The 21,186-nt window shown below is 43.6% G+C and overlaps 1 protein-coding gene across 1 annotated transcript in view; it reads left to right on the top strand.

The window, feature by feature from the left end:
• The window catches only part of camk2g2 (calcium/calmodulin-dependent protein kinase (CaM kinase) II gamma 2), a 354,839-nt gene extending 342,010 nt beyond the window's left edge, over positions 1 to 12,829 (top strand). The window contains exons 18-20 of the mRNA XM_060854081.1: positions 2,550 to 2,644; positions 7,163 to 7,408; positions 10,565 to 12,829. Coding sequence (XP_060710064.1) covers positions 2,550 to 2,644; positions 7,163 to 7,395 — 328 coding nt within the window. The 3' untranslated portion in view covers positions 7,396 to 7,408; positions 10,565 to 12,829. The remainder of the gene's footprint in view (positions 1 to 2,549; positions 2,645 to 7,162; positions 7,409 to 10,564) is intronic.
• The last annotated feature ends 8,357 nt before the right edge of the window (positions 12,830 to 21,186 follow it).

Raw genomic sequence — 21,186 nt, forward strand, 5'->3', positions numbered from 1 at the left:
TTGATGCAGAAGACCATTCTTCCAGTTGCTTCGTTTCATTACAATTCTAATGCTCTTATGGTGATGTCTGCAAGCTGAAGCATAATTTCCATGAAAATGTCATGGAGCTGAAGCTCAATATTAATATTTAAATCCTAATTTAAATCAGTTTTTGGAGGGCTGCATCACCTGATGATGAGGAGGAGGTCAGGTAGCCTTTCAAGTTAATGCAGAGCTGTTGGGAAAAAGTGGAAAGGAAGTTGAGCATGTCAGTTGGATCAGAAGGTAATGAAGATGTATTCAAATAAAATAAATCTCAATTCCCAGAACTAATGGAGAGATTAAGTCTTACAAACTAATGAACACAATGTGAACCTATTCTTTAGCAATGCAAACCTAGACAGGGGAAGAAATTCCCACAAATATGACACAGGGTGCGTATTTGTGAAGATTGACTCAAATTTCTGTAGCACCTCAGATCTTCTCATCACATCCCAAAGCATTTTGTAGCCCACATTTTGTTGCCTTTTTCTCCCCACGGATATAATAGGGGGAACGTAACCCCACACCAAACAGCAATGTGATGATGGTCATCACTTATACTCTTTAAGTGTTGTTTGAGGCAGAAGTACTGGTTACAACATTGGCACATAGGAGTGGGAGTAGGCCATTCAGCCCTTCAAGCCTGCTCTGCTATTCAAATAATTATGGCTAATTAACCTCAAGGCCACGTGCTTGTATTAACCTCACAACCCTTAATATTTTTAATATCTGTTTTTTTTTTAATCATTCCCTGTCTTGAACATATTTAATGACACCCTGTGTGTGCAGCCCTCTGGAGTAGAGAATTCCAACCAAATTCCCTTTGAGTGGAGTAATTGCTTCTCATTTCAGACGTGATTAGTAAGTCCTTACTCTGAAACTATGATTCCTGGTCAAAGACCCACCCTCTTCAGTGTGGCCCTCCCTCTGCGCGGCCCTCCCTCTGCGCGGCCCTCCCTCTGCGCGGCCCTCCCTCTGCGCGGCCCTCCCTCAGTGCGGCCCTCCCTCAGTTCAGCTGTACCTTAGCACGGCCCTCATGCAGTATGGCGCTCCCTCAATGCGGCCCTCCCTCAGCGCAGCCCTCCCTCAATGCGGCCCTCCCTCAGTACAGTCCTCCTTCACTGTGCCACTCCCTTAGTGCGGCACTCGCTCAGTGCACACTTCCTCAGCCTGACACTCCCTCCATATAGCCCTCCCTCAGCACGGCACTCCCTCAGCACGGCACTCCCTCCATACAGCCCTTCCTCAGTCTAGCCCTCCGTCAGTGCGCACTCCCTCAGTGTGACACTCTCTAAGTACAGCTTTCCCTCAGTGTGGTTCTCCCTCCGTGTGCACTCCCTCTGTACAGCCCTCCCTCAGTACAGCTCTCCCTCAGCTTGACACTCTTTCAGTACAGCAAGCCTACAGTGTGGCACTCCCTCAGTGCGGCACTGCCTCAATGCAGCTCTCCCTCAGTACAGCAATCCCACAGTGCAACCCTCCCTCAGCATGGCATTCCCTCAGCACCACTCTCCCTCAGTACAGCAATCCCACAGTGCAGCCCTCCCTCAGCACGGCGTTCCCTCAGCACCGCTCTCCCTCAGTACAGACCTCCCTCAGTACAGTAATTCCAGGATGGCACTCCCTCAGCACAGCCCTCCCTCAGCACAGCCCTCCCTCAGCACAGTTCTCCGTCAGTACAGCGCTCCCTCAGTACGACACTCCCTCAGTATAGCAATCCTAGTGTGGCACTCCATCAGTGCAGCTCTCCCTCAGTTCAGTGCCCCCTCAGTACAGCAATCCCTCAGTGCAGCTCTCCCTCAGCACAGCCCTCCCTCAGCACAGCCTTCTCTCAGTGCAAAACTCCCTCAGTATAGCAATCCCAGTGTGGCACTCCATCAGTGCAGCCCTCCCTCAGTTCAGTGCAGCCCTCAGTATAGCAATCCCTCAGCGCAGCCCTCCCTCAGCGCAGCCCTCCCTCAGCACAGCCCTCCCTCAGTACAACACTCCCTCTGCACATCCCTCCCTCAGTACAACACTCCCTCAGCGCAGCCTTCCCTCAGTCCAGCCCTTCCTCGGTGCAGCTCTCCATTAGTCCAGCACTTCAGCAGTGCAGTATTCCATCAGCAGGGCACTCCCTCAGTACAGGGCTAGGATTGTCAGCCTGGACTTTGAAGTGGTTCACTGACTCAGGCAAGAGTGCTTACCTGGTTGAATCCCAGCTGACGCCGCCTAAGACCCTCTCTACATTTTCCGTTACACAATAAGCTTTTCATAATCATTTGTTTATTAAAAGAAAGTATCTGGGACTCTTGTGTCATTTGACACAAGGACTCTTCCCCCACAGTTGTCTGTGGTGAGGAGTTCCAATATTACGTATACATCCATCTTAACTTTGGGAGTTCCAACAACATATATAGAATCATCTTAATTTAAGGCAGTGTCTTTATGGAGATTTTCTGTCAATTAAATATGATTTACTCTGTGCCGAAGAAATAATACCTCGTTGTAATGATTCTGAGGGTAAATAGATGCCTTTTATCTTGCAGGAAAATCTGTGACCCAGGTCTGACCTCATTTGAACCTGAAGCCCTTGGGAACCTTGTGGAGGGGATGGATTTTCACAAGTTTTATTTTGAGAATTGTAAGTATGTGATATTGTTCTGAACTGCAAAGATTTGCATTACACCAGCTGTCCTCCAATGTAGCAGCATACTGTTAATATAGCCCATATCCCCACATGTTGCACATAGTCCATGCTTTTTGATCCACCTTTATTTACTAGTGAATTGCCCTCAGTGTCACCCGTGAAGGGTCCACGTCCGTGCTGTATGGCTCTATGATAGTCAGTGGATTTAAGTTATATTGTCTGTTACATGCATGTAACATGACAATGAAGTTGAGTCAGTGTCAGAATGTTTAAAATCTCTAGCTACATTGTTGCAGACAGTTCAGCAAAATTGAAGGAGTTTTGTTCACTTAATAATAGACAATAATGAACAATGTATAGATTAGTAGGTTGTCTGTTTGTGCATATCATTGTCCATTATTCCAATCCCCACACTACCAGGAAGCAATGAATATTTTTAAAGCAGTGGAAGCTAGATTCTGGTTAAACAAGAGTTTATAATGTAAGATTTTTGAGACAGGTGGGAATGTGAATTTTAGATTACAGTCAGAGTAGCCATGATCTTGCTAGATGGCAGACAGGCTGAAGGGGCCGAATGGTCTCCTGCTGCCCCTGGGTGTTATGTTAGGTTTGGAATGTGGTGAAAGGGAATAGAACATTACAACGCAGTACAGGCCTTTCAGCCCTTGATGTTGCGCTGACCTGTGAAACCAATCTGAAGCCTATCTGTCCTATACTATTCCATTTTCATCCATATGTTTATCCAATGACCATTTAAATGCCCTTAAAGTTGGTGAGTCCACTACTGTTGCAGGCAGGGTGTTCCACGCCCCTATTACTCTCTGAGTAAAGAAACCACCTCTGACATCTGTCCTATATCTATCACCCTCAATGTCCCCTCATGCTATCCATCACCATTACACTGGACAAAACTTTGTCTTTTATTGAAGATTTTTTGAAAATTTTGTCCAAAGGCTTCAACCTTTGGTCTGAGGCATGATAACTCAGCACAGACCTGTGAAATAACGCCTATTTCTTTACTCTGATATAGAATCCCTACAATGTGGAAGCAGGCCAATCAGCCCGTCACGTCCTCACTGACCCTCTGAAGAATATCCCACCCAACCCACCCCACTGTACTCTATCCCTGTAACCCTGCATTTTCCTTGGCTAACCCACCCCATCTTCACAACCCAGGACACTGTGGGCAATTTAGCATGGTCATGCACATCCTTGGACTGGGAGAGGAAACCCACACAGACACAGGGACAATGTGCAAACTTCACACACACATTCACCCAAGGGTGGAATTGATCCTGGGTCCCTGGTGCTGTGAGGCAGCAGCGCTATCACTGCGCCAAAGTGCCACCCTATGGGACATGTGTAATGATGGCAAGGCTGAGATTTGTTGCCCGTCACTCATTGCTGTGGAACTGATTGGCTCTTTAGGCCATTTCAGAGTGCCCTTCAGAGTCAACCATGCTGCTGTGGGTCTGAAGTCACGTGTAGGCCAGACCAGGTAAGGGTGGTTGATTTCCTTCCCTAACGTACACCAGTGAACCAACTAAGTTTCTGCAATAATTGCCATTGTCGCCATTAAACTAACTTTTAGAATGAGCTGCCAGAAGAAATGGTGGAGCCTGGTACAATTACAACATTTAGGAAGCATCTGAATGGGTGCATGAATAGGAAAAGTTTAGAATGATATGGGCCAAATGCTGGCAAATGGGACTAACTTAATTTGGGATATCTGGTTGGCATGGATGAATTGGACCAGAGGGTCCATTTCTTGCTGTATATCTCTATGACTCTACAAATGTGAGGAAAATGCATATGGTCTGTTTCTCTGAAGAAAAAAAACAGTAAATTTTACAATTGAAATTTTTGGCCCAAGCTCATCTTGTATATCTGAAAGTGGAGCTGGACCATGACTGTTCATCTCTAAGCATTAAACTGTGAGACCACAAGAGGAGAACTAGCCTGCTTGGCCCGACGATTCTGTTCTGCCATTACTATTTTTTTTACTGATCTAACCTCTGTGAATATATTAGCCACTAACCACATGCAGAAATGGAAAATTGCAACTCTGAATTCTAAATAAAGTTTGTGAATGGACACTGCTATTTATCCAGTTCTCAAAATCTCACAGACTTTGCGCCTGACCATTTTCTGCTGAAAATGTTTAGGTGAAAAGCAGAATGCAAAGGCTTTCCTGATTGTTTGGAGAGTTTGACTTGCTTGATGGAAGGTGGAATGCGGTTGTCATGGAAATGTGTAGGCAAGAATGCTTGTGGCTATAACATCACGGAGCCACCTGTAGCTAGCTGCTATTTTCTGCTGGCAATGCGTAATGTTATTCTCGTGTTTGGAGTCACAGAGTCATACAGCACGGAAACAGACCAACTGGTCCATGTCAACCAAATATCCTAACCTAATCTAGTCTCATTTACCAGCATCTAGCCCATATCCCTCTAAACTGTTCCTATTCATATACCCATCCAGGTGCCTTTTAAATGCTGTAATTGTACCAGCCTCCACCAATTTCTCTAGCAGCTCCATAAATGCACCACCCCCTATGTGGAAAAAGTTACCCCTCAGGTCTTTTTAAAATCCTTTCCCCTCTCACCTTGACCCCATACCCTCTAGTTTTGGACTCCCCCATCCTAGGAAAAAGACCTTGTCTATTCACCCAATCCATGACCCTCATGATTTTATAAACCTCTATAAGGTCACCCCTCAGCTTGTGCTGCTCCAGGGAAAACAGCCCCAGCCTATTCAGCCTCTCTCTATAGCTCAAGCCCAGCCAATCCTGCAACATCCTGGTAAATCTTTTCTGCACCCTCTCAAGTTTAACAACATCCTTTCTATAGGAGGGAGATTGAAATTGTACTCAGAATTCTAAAAGTGGCCTCACCAATGTCCTGTACAGCTGCAACATGACATCCCAGCCCCCATACTTAATGCTCTGACCAATGAAGGCAAGCCTACCAAATGCCTTCTTCACCACCCTGTCTACCTGCAACTCCGCTTTGAAGGAACTATGCATTTGCACCCCTGGGTCTCTTTATTTAGACTTACCATTAAGCCTATAAGTCCTACCCTGGTTTGCCTTACCAAAATGCAACACCTCCCATTTATCTAAATTAAACTCTAGCTTGAGCATCAGATCATGTAAATGATACTGGGGTGTTGAGCAAGATAGAGCATAATATCCAAAAAGAAAACAATCATTGGTTTTTCCACTGTTCTCATTTTTAAACAAGAAAATCTGATTGCAGCTCCCCTTGTGTCCCCCTGTGGCTGATTGCCGATACAGGCACGATGGGCTGAATGGCCTTCTTCTGGAGGCCCTGCCATTCTGCTTTTCCTTAAGTGCTCAGAAATTGATAAGACTTTCCGTTTTGTGAGGAGAAAGTTGGTCCCAGATTGCTTTCTCGATTGATCTTCTATCCACACCCTTGAAAGCCACTCCAGCTGCTCAAGTTCCTTTGTTTGGGGTCTCTCAGAAATCGTGTAATAGCCTACGGGAGTTTAAAAAAAATGTTCCGCAATTCACCAATCGCATTACAGCCAAATTGCATTGAACAAAACACACGTTGTTAAAGAATGACTTGCATGTTAAAGGGGACCTTAATCAAAGTGAATATGATGCGGGAAAGACTAAATCTCAAATACTAATCAGGCAAGTTGGAAAATTGGACAAGTTGTTAAGAGTGGAAATCAGGAAGTTGAAATTGTCTCCGGCCTGCTGCAGTGTTTCAGTGAAGCTCAACACAAGCTGGAAGACTAGCATCTCATTTTCCACTTGGGAACTCCACAGCCTCCTGGACTCAATGTCAAGTTCAATAATTTTAGGGCTTGAAGCACCTTCTTCATGTTCTTACCCAACCCTCACACACCAGGCCTTGTTATCACATGGTCTGCTATTACACCCAACCCATTGTCAACAACTAATCCCCATTAATAGCTCGCCATTCATTCCCCCAGGCTGATCGTTATCCAATCCTTTGCCTGTCCAATAGTTCTTTTTTCTCTCTCTCTCTCTGGGCTCTATCCCCACCTGTTTTACTTTTTAAACTCCTGCCCCCACCCTAACATCTACATAAAAAAAAATTTTTCTAGCTACCATCAGTTCTGAGGGTGAATCACTGGACCTGAAATGTTAACTCAGATTTCCATCCACGGATGCTGCCAGACTTACCGAGTTTCTCCAGCAACTTCTGTTTTTGCTTGTGATTGCCAGCATCCTCAGCTCTTTGGGTTTGCGTGGAAATTGACTGCTTAAAAAATAACTATGGAGTGTAAAACTAATGTATTGTAGGTCACAGTTTTGACCTTGTGGCTGGAAGGGAACTCGTCAAGTCATAATGTCACAGGTTGGGGGACCATTCTACTCATTAGAAGCATACTGGTTCGGTGTCGAGCAGTCCAGAGTAAACTTTTCTCATAGAACTGTACAGGCTTTATAGACAGATTGTTTTCCGCCTGGGTGTGCAAACAGTCCAGCTCTTTAACTTCCACATCATTTTTCAGTGTTGTCCAAGAACAGTAAGCCAATCCACACTACGATCCTGAACCCTCACGTCCATCTGATCGGGGAGGATGCTGCCTGCATTGCCTACATCCGGCTAACGCAGTACATTGACAGTCAGGGCAGGCCAAGGACCACGCAATCTGAGGAAACCCGCGTCTGGCATCGTCGTGAGGGCAAGTGGCAGAACATACACTTCCACTGCTCAGGAGCTCCTGCTGCTCCACTTCAGTGAATACGTTCTGCAGGTAGGACCATCTCCACACCTGGTCACCCGTTAAGGTGTTTTCTTCTTCCTTTTCATTGGCTGGGGGACGGGTAGACAACTACAGCACAGACACTGAGCGAGAGGTGTGGCGGCATGGGTGAGGTGACACAACCGGGGATTGGCTAGGTACGTTGCCACCTTGGACTTCATTCCAGGAATATGCCACAAAGGGGGTAAAGGGCACAGACTGCGTCCTGTCCTCCCAGCATCAGAACTGGCTTTTTGGAGGCAAGTCTCCCAGTGGAGCCTGCACTTCATATTCAAAGTAATCTGCAAAAGAAGCGAGAGTGAAGTGAGGAAAACATTTTCACTCAGTGAGTTAAAGAGGGTGGCATAGTGGCTCACGTGGTCAGGACTGCTGCCTCTCACAGCACCAGGGACCTGGGTTCAAATCCACCCTCAGGTCTGTGTGGAGCTTGCACATTCTCCATGTATCTGTGTGGGCATCCTCCTGGTTTACTCCCACAGTCCAAAGATGTACAGGTTAGGTGGATTGGCCATGCTAAATTACTTATAGAGTCCAAGGGATGAGTAAGTTATGTTGATTAGCCAAAGGTGGCAATGCAGTGTTACAGGGATGAGGGATGGATCTGGGTGGGCTGCTCTTTGGAGAGTCGGTGTGGACTTGATGGGTCAGATTGCCTGCATCCACACTATAGTGGTTAGGGTATAAAATGCACTATCTGGAAGTGTTGTCGAAGCAGGTTCAACTGAGGAAGGCGTTGAAGGATTAGTTGGTTAAAAAAAGAATGTGCAAGGGCATTGAGAAGAAATGGAGAATTGACATTAGGTCATGATGCTCATTTAACAAGCTGGTACAGGCATGATGGACCAAATGGCCTCCTCCTGTGCTATACCACTCCTGTGATTTTGTAAAGAAATGTGTTAAAGGGAGCTTTAACCTCAATGTATATTCCAAAGGAAAGACTAAATCTCATTCTAATTTATTTATATTGGGGAAAGAAGTGACAATTCAGACCGTTAGCACAAATTGTTAAGATCGGAAATCAGGAAGGTTAGATTTTGACGGCTGGGAAAAGCAGGGAGTGTAAACCTGCTGTATTGTAGATCATAATTTTGACATCGTGTCAGGAAGGGAACTCATAAACCTACAATGGCACAAGTCGTGAGGCCATTTAGCTGATTATATCCATACCAGCTTACTGCTCAGCAGTCCAGAGTGGATGAATTTCACTCTATTCTCATAGAAATATAGAAGCTTCATAGACAGTTTAGCGAAATTGGGAATATCCGTATCGCAATTGTGAATCTCTTTAAACAGATACATTTCATCAAACTTGACCAACCAGCATTAATTAATTACTTTAGTTTATAAATCACACTCACAAACATCCATTCTTTCCACCAACAACGGTCAGTAGCAGCATGTGTACCATCTACAAGATGCACTGCAGCAACTCACCAAAGAACCTTAGGCAACACTTTCCAAACCCACAATCAATTTCTTGTAGAAGGACAAGGACAGCAGATACATGAGATTACCACCTCCAAGTTCCCCTCCAAGCCACTCACCATCCTTACTTGGAAATATATGCCGTTCCTTCAGTGTGGCTGAGTCAAAATCCTGGAACTCCCTCTCTAACAACATCCTTGAGGTCGCTTTACCCCAAAGGTGGCAGCAGTTCAAGAAGGCAGCTCACCAACACCTTCCAGAGGGCAACTAGGGATGGGGAATAAATGCTTGCCCACTCTGCATGTCCCATGAGTGAATTATTTTTAAAATTGCCATTCTTTCAGTGCTGCTGGGTCAAAAACCTGCAACTCCCTCCTTAATAATGCTCTGGGTGTCTTTTCATGTCATTGTTCAAGAAAGCAGCTCACCACCACCTTATCTAGGGCAGTTAAGATGAGCAATGAGCAGTTAATGCTGGCCTAGGCAGAGACACTCACATCACATTAATAAAAAGGAAAACATTTGGATTTGACTTCATGGTTTGCAATGTAATAGCTGGTTTTCAATCTAGTCTCATTCACAAGGAGTGCAAATTCCAGCACTCAGTAAGTTAAAGACGAGAGATTCACCAGAGTTTGGTGAGTATTTGAAGGAACACTTTGCTATTTTGGGAGAGGTTGAGGTGAGTGGGGAATGACCCGATAGTCACATTGTTTAATTTGTAGCTGTGCTTCTGAAGTAGGGAAATGCAATGGCAGGCCTTGGCACAGTTGTGAGAGTCTATCCCAGAAGAAAACAGAGCAGTAACACATACAAATGACACATATAATCCAAGTTGTCTTGTGTACTTCAAAATAGAGCTGCAGTACATTCATTCCCAAGTATTACTGGATCTTTATTCCCTTAAGTTTGTGCACTTTTGGGTGCGCTGAGTTCACTCGGATGCTGCACAGTTACAGGAAATACAAAGTGAATGCATAAGGGCTAGGAGCAGGAGTAGGCCCATTCAGCCTCTCGAGCCTGTTCCGCCATTTAATACAATCGTGGTGGATCCCATCTTGGCCCCAACTCCACTTTTCAGTCCGGTCTCCATAACCCTTAAACAATTAAGAATGTAGTTCCTCCTTAAAATTATTCAATGTTCTTCATAGAATCCCTCCAGTGTGGAAGTAGGCCATTTGATTGATCAAGAACTGCATTCCACCCTATCCCTGCATTCCACATGGCTAACCCATCTAGCTTACACATCCCTGGACACTACGGGTAATTTAGCATGGCCAATCCTCCTAGTCTGAACATCTTTGGACTGTGGGAGGCAACCGGAGCACCCGGAGGAAATCCACGCAGAAAGGGGGAGAGCTTGCAGACCCCACACAGGTGGAATTGAACCTGGATCCCTGGTGCTGTGAGGAAGCGATTCTCACCACTGAGTCACCGTACTGCCCAACTCTGGGGGAGTGAATTCCTCAGATTCATGGCCTTTTGAGAAAAGTAATTCCTCCTCATCTATGTTTAGAATCTGCCACCTATTATCCTAAAACTGTGCCCTCTCATTCTCGAATGCTTCACACAAGGAAACATCCTCTCTACATCTATTTTGTCAGTCTTGTGTACCTTGATTACATCCACTTTGTCTATCTCGTGTACCTTGATTAGATCTCCTGTCATTCTTGTAGCCTCTAGCGAGAATAGGCCTAACCTGCGTTGTGTTGTGCTTTGCAGCTTGGAGGTGCTGGAGTAGACTTCTCGTCTAAGTAATGGACTGGAGCCGATCACTGTCGTGGTGAACTCTTGAAAAACAGCAGCGCCATGCGCCAATCTGCATGTGTATGATGCTGTGGTGGCTGCCTATTTGTTGTTTTCATGGATCCATCGTGTTTGTTTCTGCTGTATGGGGGTGTACAGATAAAATGGCTGCTGTAATGTGTACCTACTTACCTGTTCGATGGCAGTGGTTCAAACGAAGTAGATTCGGAACCTGTTACTTGCCAAAGTACAGACATCCATAATTTGAAAATAAAGTAACTTAAAAGTCACAAAACTAACAGCTGGTGTAGTGCTCAGAGATCTCTCTTTTTTTATAACTTAAAAAAAAAGAAAGTATACCATTCTTGTCGAGATTTAATCAAGGTTAACTCTGATCAGTAACTGTCACTATGAGAGTAACATTGTTATAGCAGGTTCAAGTCAAAATGTCAGAAGGGTACTCATGCATATTGTAAGTCCTTCTGCCACTGAGGGTTAAAGATGATGATTGTTAAGTCAAGGACCCTCCTGCAGTGTGTTAAGCAACATTTGTTGAAGGCCAAGTCATCGCTGTTCTGTGAAACTGAAACTTAAAAAAAATTAATAATAATATTTCTAGTCAATTGTATTTTTTTTCTCTCTCCTAACAGCCTGTTGCAAAGTAAAGCTGTGATTTCATTTCTTAAAATGGAACACACAGAAAACAAAGAAGTATTTTTTTCTCATCTGTTAACTTTTCTCCCAGTGTTCTCTGCAGCAGAATTAATATGAATGTATAATATTGAAGTTCTTGTCGTGGCCTAAGTGCAGTAAATTTATCTTTGGTTTAAAAGATGGTGAGTCATTTGCATACAGAATTTTGCAGTATATTGTAATCTAGTTACTGATCACGACCATTAGAGCTGCCTGCAGGTTATACTCTGCCTTATGTCACCGAGGTATAGTGTCAATGTATAGCGAGGTAACAGTATCCTATTCGGAGTATAAGATCAATCATGAGGCCCAGGGTGTTTACACTAATAGGCACCACTGCGCCAACTGGGAGGGGGCTGGCCACCTTGGGAGAAAATGGTCACACATTAAAAATATATATGCAGTTTTACAGAGGTTATGCATGTATTGTTTATGGTCAATATTTTCACTGTATGTGTTTACTTGACAGAAAATAATGATGTACCTAGTTCTGCATCTTTAACAATCTTGCACAGTCTGGACAGTATGTACTACATAATTTAAGCCTGAGCTTGATATGATAAAATTCCTGTTTAAAAGAGGCAACGTAAATTAATTGCATTGTTACTGTATCTTATGGGGCTAATATCTTATAGTTTTAAATAAGGCAATTGATGCAGGATTTTGCATGATATTAAAAAAAATCCAGTGTTTGTTTGTTATGAATGTTGGTAGATCTTCATAGCTTTGTTACTATAGGACTTGATCTTTAAAGAAAAGTATTTAATAAAAAAGAGAACCGATGCATCTTGTTTTAACCGCTGCAGTCGATGGATGTTTACCTTAAACCTGCTTAAATTTGTCTGGCAAAAAAAAAATTGTCAATTAGTAAGGAGCATTCTTAAAACTTTTAAGAGTACGCGGTATTCAGTGTTTTCAGTTACTTCACTAAAAAAGAGAGTCCAAAATATGTGAAACTCAATGTAGTTTTCCTTACTCAAACGTCTCACCAGAACCAGTCACAGTCTCTGCAGCTTCCAATTGCAAACCATATGCTTTGCATTACTTCAAGATTGGCCAGTGTCAAGGTGATTCAATAGGACAGGTTAGCAGGGTTTTAGCCTCCTGGTAGAACAGATCAAGTCAGATACTATTTGGGGTTGTCCTTGTTGGGACTATTATGTTACATTTTGGAAGCCATTCTGCCATTTTGCTTCATCTCGTAGTTCATCTACACTTTGAATGATTGCGAAATAAAACTAGTCTTGCATTCAGAAGTCACGTCATTTGCACCTCTCTCAGGGTGGGCTGAGTAAGAGGGAAAGCCACAGGCACAATCAGAAACACTCATCTGTTCCAGTTGCACTGAACAGTGATTTAAGCACAAAGACCAAATCCCCAGCATTTGCCCATTTTTAGCTAGCAACGGTAGCCCCGTGCTCCTGAGAGCATACCTGAATCAGTCTCGCCAAGTTTCACTCATTTTGAGACTCAATACTTTTAGTTACCTAAATGTAACCTGTTTCTGTGTGTCTCGCACTTTTAAAATAATAAACACAGTTCTGTGGACATGTCTGGGTTTGTCTTGCTCTTTGAGCCTATAGCATCTCATTCTCTGCAACCTGGGGAAAGGGACCAGCTGGAAAGCATCTCAGAGATGTGTGCGTGTCACACTGGTATGGGGTTATCCCATGTGTGTTCAGCGTTTGATCGACTTTTCATCCCCACTACAAACTGAAATATGTTTGGAATGTTAAAAGCGTCATCATGATGTGGGAGACAGTATTTATTTATTCCAAAGTGACAATTTCTTCACCTGCAGCAAGGTTAGGCATGCTGATCAGTCTAGGCGAAAGTGAGGACAGCAGATGCTGGAGATCAGAGTCGAGAGAGTGGCGCTAGAAAAGCACAGCAGGTCAGGCAGCATCCAAGGAGCAGGAGAATCAACGTTTCGGGCATAAACCCTCCATCAGGAACCTTATTTTGGCTAAAGATTTTGGACTTTGATAATCAGCATTAGTGGGAGCATTGTAGCAGTACTGTCACTGGGCTGATAAAGCAGAGGCTACTGCTCTGGATATATATGGCACAAATCACACCGTCACAGCTGACAGAATTTAAATTCACTCACTATTAAAAACTTCTGTCAATAACGGTGACAATGACTCATTGTAAACAAACATAGAACGTTACAGTACAGGACAGGCCCTTCGGCCCTCGATGTTGCACCGACCTGTGAAATTAATCTGATGCCCATCTAACCTACACTGTTCCATTATTATTCATATGTTTGTCCAATGCCCTTAACATCAGCGAGTCTACTACTGTTACAGGCAGGTCATTCCACACCCCTACAACTCTCTGAGTAAAGAAACTATCCCTGATATCTGTCCTAAATCTATCACCCCTCAATTTAAAGCTAGGTCCCCTCATGATAGCCTTCACCATCCGAGGAAAAAGGCTCTCACTGTCCACTCTATCTAATCTGCTGATTATCTTACACATCTTGATTATGTCAACTCTCAGCTTCTTCTCTCCAACAAAAACAGCCTCAGTTCCCTCAGCCTTTCCTCGTACGACCTTCCTTCCATACCAGGCAACATCCTAGTAAATGTCCTCTGAACCTTTTCCCAAGCTTCCACATCCTTCCTATAACGCGGTGACCAGAACTATACTCCAGGTGCGGCCTTACCAGTGTCTTGTACAGCTGAAGCATGACCTCGTGGCTCCGAAACTCAATCCCTCTACCAGTAACACACCATATGTCTTCTTAATAACCCTATCAACCCAAGTGGCAACTTTCAGGGATCTGGTTCATTTATGTCTTTTAGAAAAGGAAATCTGCCATCCTTAGCTGGTCTGGCCTACATGTGAGTCCAGACCCACAGCAATGTGGTTGACTCTTAACCACCCAAAAGAAATATCCTCGCAAGCCACTCATTAAGGGCAGTAAGGGGTAGCATTCAGTACTTGCCACATCTCATGAAAAGTCAGTGTCACATGACATTAGGTTATAGTCCAACAGTTTTATTTGAAGTCAAGCATTTGGAGCACTGCTCCTTCATCAGGTAGCCTCTACCCCCACCTGGCGAAGAAGCAGTGCTCCAAAAACTTGTGACTTTAAATAAATCTGTTTGACTATAATCTGGTGTCATGTGACTTCTGACCTTGTCCACCCCAGTCCAACACCAGCCACCTCCACATTACATCTCATTGAAATAACAAAATAAATCAGAATCTTTGACATAGTTGAAATGTATAGTAAACTGGTAATTCCTAGAGAATATTGTAAATAGGGAACTTCCCCTCACATTGTGGTTAACATAGAAGTAAAAAAAGGGCTGAAACCAGAATCCATGCTTACGACAGATAAACAACAAACTTTCTTTCCACAAAAGTTGTGAGTAGTGAATCAAATACATCAGCAGATGTCATGTATATTTCCTCCATGCTATTTAACCTCTCAATGTTAGATATAAAAATGAATTCAGCTAAGTATGGGCTTTTTTTCTCCATTTTTTATGAAGGTATCTTTGTTTGGCATCTCTCAAAATTTACCAAACCAGCAAATTAATGTTCTGTTGCAAAAAAAATTATCAAATTTGATTTGAAGAAAACACTCTGCAAACTTGATCCACACACTATGAGGAATTGAAGAGTAAATTCCTTGAAGTGACGTTTTGTCTTCCTTTTCCAATTTCTAAATCTCCAATTTTACATTTGACCCTGCAACCTTGACATATCTTGGTGAACCACACTCTCGTATTTGACAGTCAAGTTTTACCAGGTTTGCTTTGACAACACCACTCAACTTACCAACACCAAGATGGAAGAGAGAAAGGACATAGAAAGAGAAAAATTCCATTGCCTCCAATTCCCATCCCGTCCTGACTTGGCACATCTCTGGAATTCTTGAACATTGTTATGATATAGAAACAACAACCAATCATGTTTCAACCAGATGCTACACTTTAGTCAAAATGTAATATTGTGAATTTCAAAGAAAAATATTCTGTCCCAATTCGAAACAACTCTCTTTTAAAGTGGGGTGGCATGGTGGCTAGTACTGTTGCCACACAGCGCCAAAAACCCAGGTTCGATTCCTCTCTTGGGTGCCCGTTCTCTGTGTTTGCTTGTGTTTTCCCCTGGGTGCTCTGTTTTCCTCTCACAGTCCAAAGATGTGCAGGTTGGGTGGATTAGCCATGGAAAAGGCAGGGTTACGAGGTGGGTCTCAGTGGAATGACCTTTGGAGGGTCAGTGTTGTCTCGATGGGCCGAATGTGTATGGGATTTTGACTCTAGATCCCCATACACAATAAGCAACTGATCTTAGCTATGTAACCATGATACAGGCAAGCAGGGTGCTATTGTCAAAAGTGGATTCAATTTGAATTGTGTTCACATGTCTCTAAGTCGGCCTGCTTTGGAGTAGTTTTGACCTCAATGTCCTGGCCTTCCACCACGGAATGAGCCATGATTTATAGATCTTTACAGCATAGAAGAAGGCCTTCTGACCCATTGTGACCTTGGTGGTCAATGAAGATCTGAATAAACTAATCCCATTTTCCAGTTCTTGCCCAGGAGGTTATGACAACACAATTGAACATCTAAGTACTTTCTCAATGAGAGTTTTGAACGCAACCACCCATTACTGCAGTGAGTGCCAGACTCCACCACACTCTCGGTGAAAATGTCTTCCCTTAGCATAAGGCTTTTTACCCTAAAGCTGTTCCCATGGTTACTTGACCCCATTACTAATGGAAATATGCCTTCCTATCCATGGTATCTCTGACCCTGATGACCTTATACTCTTCTATCAGGATCCCTCTCAAACAAAATCTTGAAAAAGGGAAGGTGAGAGAACCTCGGAACTATTTGGAACAATTTCCAGATTTGAAAAAGGCTCTGCCCTCAGATTGATGTTGAGTTGGCTAATCCCAGCCACAGTTGACATCATGTCTCGGAGCGGGAGCTGGGGACTTAATGGTCACCATTCCCACTCAGAAAATCCTGTAGAATGAGAAGAGTGAAAAATCAGTCAATGGAATTAGGAACACTACTATTTGTGAGACAATTTCACAATTATTTTCATTCATTGATGGGATGTGGGAGTTGCTGGCTGCTCATTCTCAATTGCCCTTGAGAAGGCGATGGTGAGCTGCCTTCTTGAAACGCTGCAGTCCATAGTTTTTTAGGTAGACCCACAATGCCATTAGGAATGTCCAGGATTTTGACCCAGCAACACTGAAGGAATGGTCATATATTTTCAAGTCAGGGTGATGAGTGGCTTGGTGGGGGAGCTTGGTGGTGTTCTCATGTATCTGTTGTTCGTGTCCTTCTAGATGGGAGTGGTCATGGGTTTGGGAAGGTGATGTCTAAGGAGTCTTGGTGAATTTTTGCAGTACATCTTGTAGATAGTACACACTGCAGCTACTCAGCATTGATGCTGGAGGGAGTGGATGTTTGTGGATGTCATGTCTCCTCCCGACTCAATACAGTGTAGCCAATTTGTGCTTCCACAAACGATAATTTGGAAATAATCAGATGTTTTGGGGATGTTGATTGAAGGGTAAATGTAGCCAGGATGCTGCAAATGAGGTACATGATCTGATTCAACTGTTTTAATTGGGAAGGGAATATTGATCAAGACATTTAAGTAAGACTAAATAACTGCAGATACTGTAAATCCGAGACAAAAAACAGAAATTGCTGGGGAAGTTCAGCAGGTCTGGCAGCTTCTGCGGAGAGAAATCAGAGTTAACGTTTCGCTTCTGTTTTTGTTACTAAGTAAGACTGCCTTACAGTGTAATCCGCCGGGGCTAATCATTTTAGTGATTTTTTGAAAGACAATGCAGCACTGTCTCAGTAATGCACAGGAGTGCCTTAGCCTTCATTTTGTGCAAACCAAGAACTTTCAGAGGTACACGTGCTAACAAACAAGATGGCACATATACGATGAATCATGGTAGAAGTTTATCTGAAATTAGTAGCATGTTGGAAAGGAGCTCTGGGGTCTTATTGTTTGAAACGGATTATTGAATCAGTATCAGTGTGAAAATTTGTATTCCCTGAAATGCTTGCAATCAAATCCATCACTTATCTCCTGGAGAGCTACTCAGTCAAGTAATCCTGAATTTGCACCAGGTGTCAACTCTGTCTTCATCAGGTAAAAACAATGACTGCAGATGCTGGAAACCAGATTCTGGATCAGTGGTGCTGGAAGAGCACAGCAGTTCAGGCAGGATCCAACGAGCAGCAAAATCGACGTTTCGGGCAAAAGCCCTTGCCCGAAACATCGATTTCGCTGCTCGTTGGATGCTGCCTGAACTGCTGTGCTCTTCCAGCACCACTGATCCAGAATCTGTCTTCATCAGGACTACTCTTGCCTCAGACTTGGAGGCTTGCTCCCAGACCTTAGCACAAAACTCAAAGCTGACACTGCACTGTTGCAGGTGACATCTTTCAGATGAGTCATAGAGTGTTATAGCATGGAAACAGGCTCTTTGGTCCAACTTCTTCACTCCAACCAGATATCCTAACCTAATCTCGTCACATTTGCCAGCATCCCTCTAAACCCTTCCTATTCACATACTTGTCCAGATGCCTTTTAAATGTTGTAATTGGACCAGCCTCCACCACTTCCTCTGGCAGCTCATTCCATATACGCACCACCCTCTGCTTGAAACAGTTGCCTCTTAGGTCCCTTTTAAATCTTTCCCCTCTCACCTTAAACCTATACCCTCTAGTTTTAGACTCACCTATCCCGGGGTAAAAAAGACCTTCGTCTCTTGTTAAATAAAGGGCCCTATCTGTTTTCTCCCAAGGGTCAGGTCAGTGACATGAGGGGCAACATTGTTTTACACAGAACAGTTTGTGTGTGGAATGACCTTGCAGAGGAAGTGGTGGATGAAGGTGCAGTTACAATGGACATGTGGACATGCACATGAATAAGAAATGTTTGGAAGGATATTGGCCAAGCACAGGCAAGTGGGATAAGTTTAATTTGGAATTATAGTTGTCATGAACTGGTTAGACCAAAGGGTCTGTTTCTGAGCAGTATGACTCTGTGACCACCTTGAAGAGTTCTAGTATTATCTCTGGCATACTGGCTATTATTTACCCTTCAATCAACACCTCCAAGTTATCTGGTTGATTCCATGTTACTGTTGCTCAGAATTTGCTGTGTGCAAGTGATTTGATGTGTCTTGTGCAACAACGACTACACCTTAAAAGATACTTCACTAGATGTAAGCTGTTTTGAGAGCTCTTGGGGTCATAAAAGGTGCTATTTAAATGAAAGTCTCTTGTTGGATTTAGCGGTAATTAATACATAATAGTATTTGTTATCAGTGAAAGAATTTAGTGTTTGTTTTACCTGAAGTTAATCCCTGCTGTCTGTAAACTATCACATTGCAGGATAATAGCGTGTACTTCCCCAGAAAGATGGATTCTGGTAAAGGAACAACAGTCCCTTTACACGGTGTGAAATAAAGACATTGACATAACCACTAGATGTCAGTGTTATATAAAAGATTCCATTTAGATTCAACGTGCTTTTCACAACCATGCTATCGGACTTTGTTTTGACTCTTACAATCTATAGTACTTAGATTAAAGCACACCAAAGAGGTTTTTTTTAGATTACTTACGGTTTGGAAACAGCCCCTTTGGCCCAACAAGTCCACACTGAACCGCTGAAGTTCACCCACCCAGACCCATTCCCCTACATTTACCCCTGCACCTAACACTAGGGGCAATTCACCTAACTTGCACATTTTTGGACTGTGGGAGGAAACTGGAGCAAACCCACACAGACACGGGGAGAATGTGCAAACTCCACACAGTCGCCTGAGGTGGGAATTGAACCCGGGTCTCTGGCGGTGTGAGGCAGCAGTGCTAACCACTGTGCCACCCATTGTGCACAGTGATGCAGCTGAATTATCTTGAAGCTAGTAATTTGCTTGCTTACTTATACAGTGGAACAGTATGGTGAGTACTTCCATGAGAAGTGCACAGTTTGACGCTACTGTTTTAACCCTCTTCCCCTCCCAGTATCTGATTTTCTTGGCTTTGCTTTCAGCAGTGCTGATCTATAATTCTGCAATTAACACCTTCTCTGGGCCTCTCTAACTTCACTTCAAAACCCACTATCATGCCCTTCGTTCTGCACGACTTGTGATCTCCCATCTCCTTCATCCTTTAACCTTCCCTCCTGTTCCACTCTTCTTCTCAACCTAGCACTGGACCAAAAAGTTCGCCTTTCTTCCGTCTCCTTCAATTGTGAAGAAGGGTCATATTAGACTTGAAATGTTAGCCCAGATGAAGGGCTCTTGCCCAAAATGTCGATTCTCCTGATCCTCTGATGCTGCTTGACCGGCTGTGCTTTTCCAATGCCGCACTCTCGACTCTGATCTCCAGCATCTGCAGTCCTCACCTTCTCCTAGTCTAAGCCCAGTTGGCACCATGTCTCGGGGGTGACCAACATTTATTGCTCATCCCCCCCATAGAGTCATAATTTAGTTTGGGATTATGGTCGGCATGGACTTGTTGGACCAATTGGGTCTGTTTCCGTGCTGTATGACTCTGTGACCACTTGGAAGAGCAACAATGCTATCTCTGGCATACTGGCCGTTATTTACTATTCAATCAACATCCCTAAATCAAATAATCTGGTCGTTTCCAAGTTCTGTTTGTCAGAACTTGCTGTGCGCTAATTGTTTGTGTGAAATAGAGCCTTCAATCCAACTCGTCCATGCTGACCAGATATCCTAAATGTATCTTGTCTTATTTGTCAGCACTTGTCCCATATCCCTCTAAACCCTTCCTATTCGTATACTCATCCAGACGCCTTTTAAATGTTGTAATTGTACCACCCTCCACCACTTCCTCTGGCAGCTCGTTCCATACATGCACCACCCTCTGTGTGAAAAAATTGCCCCTTAGGTCCCTTTCAAATCTTTCCCCTGTCACCTTACATCTATGCCCCTCTAATTGTGGACTCCCCTACTCTGGGAAGAAGACCTTGACTATTCACCCTATCTATGTCCCTCATGATTTTATAAATCTCTGTAAGATCACCCCTCAGCCTCCGACATTACAAGGAAATAAGCCCCAGCCTATTCAGCCTCTCCCTATAATGCAAGCTGTCCAATCCCGGTAACCTCTTTGTAAATCTTTTCTGAACCCTTTCAAGTTTTATAACATCTTTCCGATAGTAGGGAGACTAGAATTGAACGCAGTGACCTAACCAATGTTCTGTACAGCTGCAACATGACCTCCCAACTCTGATACTGAATGCACTGACCAATAAAGACAAGAATATTAAACAGCTTCTTCACTATCTTGTCTACATGCAACTCCACCTAAAAGGAACTATGAACCTGTGTTCCAATGTTTCTTAGTTCGGAAACACTCTCCAGGACCCTGCCATTTACTGTATAGGTCTGCCCCTGATATGCAAAATGCAACACCTCACATTTATCTATATTGAACTCTATCTGCCACTCCTCAGCCCATCTGATCAGACCTGCTGAGTTTCTCTAGCTCTTTCTGTTTTAATCTCAGATACCCAGCATCAGCAGTATTTTGTTTTTGATGAAATGATTACCTTAAAAATGTTCACCTATGAGCCATAACTCAAATAGTAGTTACTCTTGCATCTGACTCTACACCCAGGGAGCTGAGCACAATATCTAAGCTGATATTTCAATCCATACTGATGGACGGAGTGCTGCACTGTCAAAGGATGCTGTATTTTGGATGAGATGATAAGCCAAAGCCCCAATTTCCTCTGAGGTTGATATAAAAGCTCCCGTGTACTACATTGAAGAAAAGCAGTGTCGTTCTCCCCCCATATCCAAGTTAGCTCTAATCACGTGATTGTTCTCTGCATCTCTAAAACAAAATTGGCTTAAAGAAGGCACTCAT

This window comes from Hemiscyllium ocellatum, chromosome 43 (assembly GCF_020745735.1).
Source record: "Hemiscyllium ocellatum isolate sHemOce1 chromosome 43, sHemOce1.pat.X.cur, whole genome shotgun sequence".
Classification (NCBI taxonomy): Eukaryota; Metazoa; Chordata; class Chondrichthyes; order Orectolobiformes; family Hemiscylliidae; genus Hemiscyllium; species Hemiscyllium ocellatum.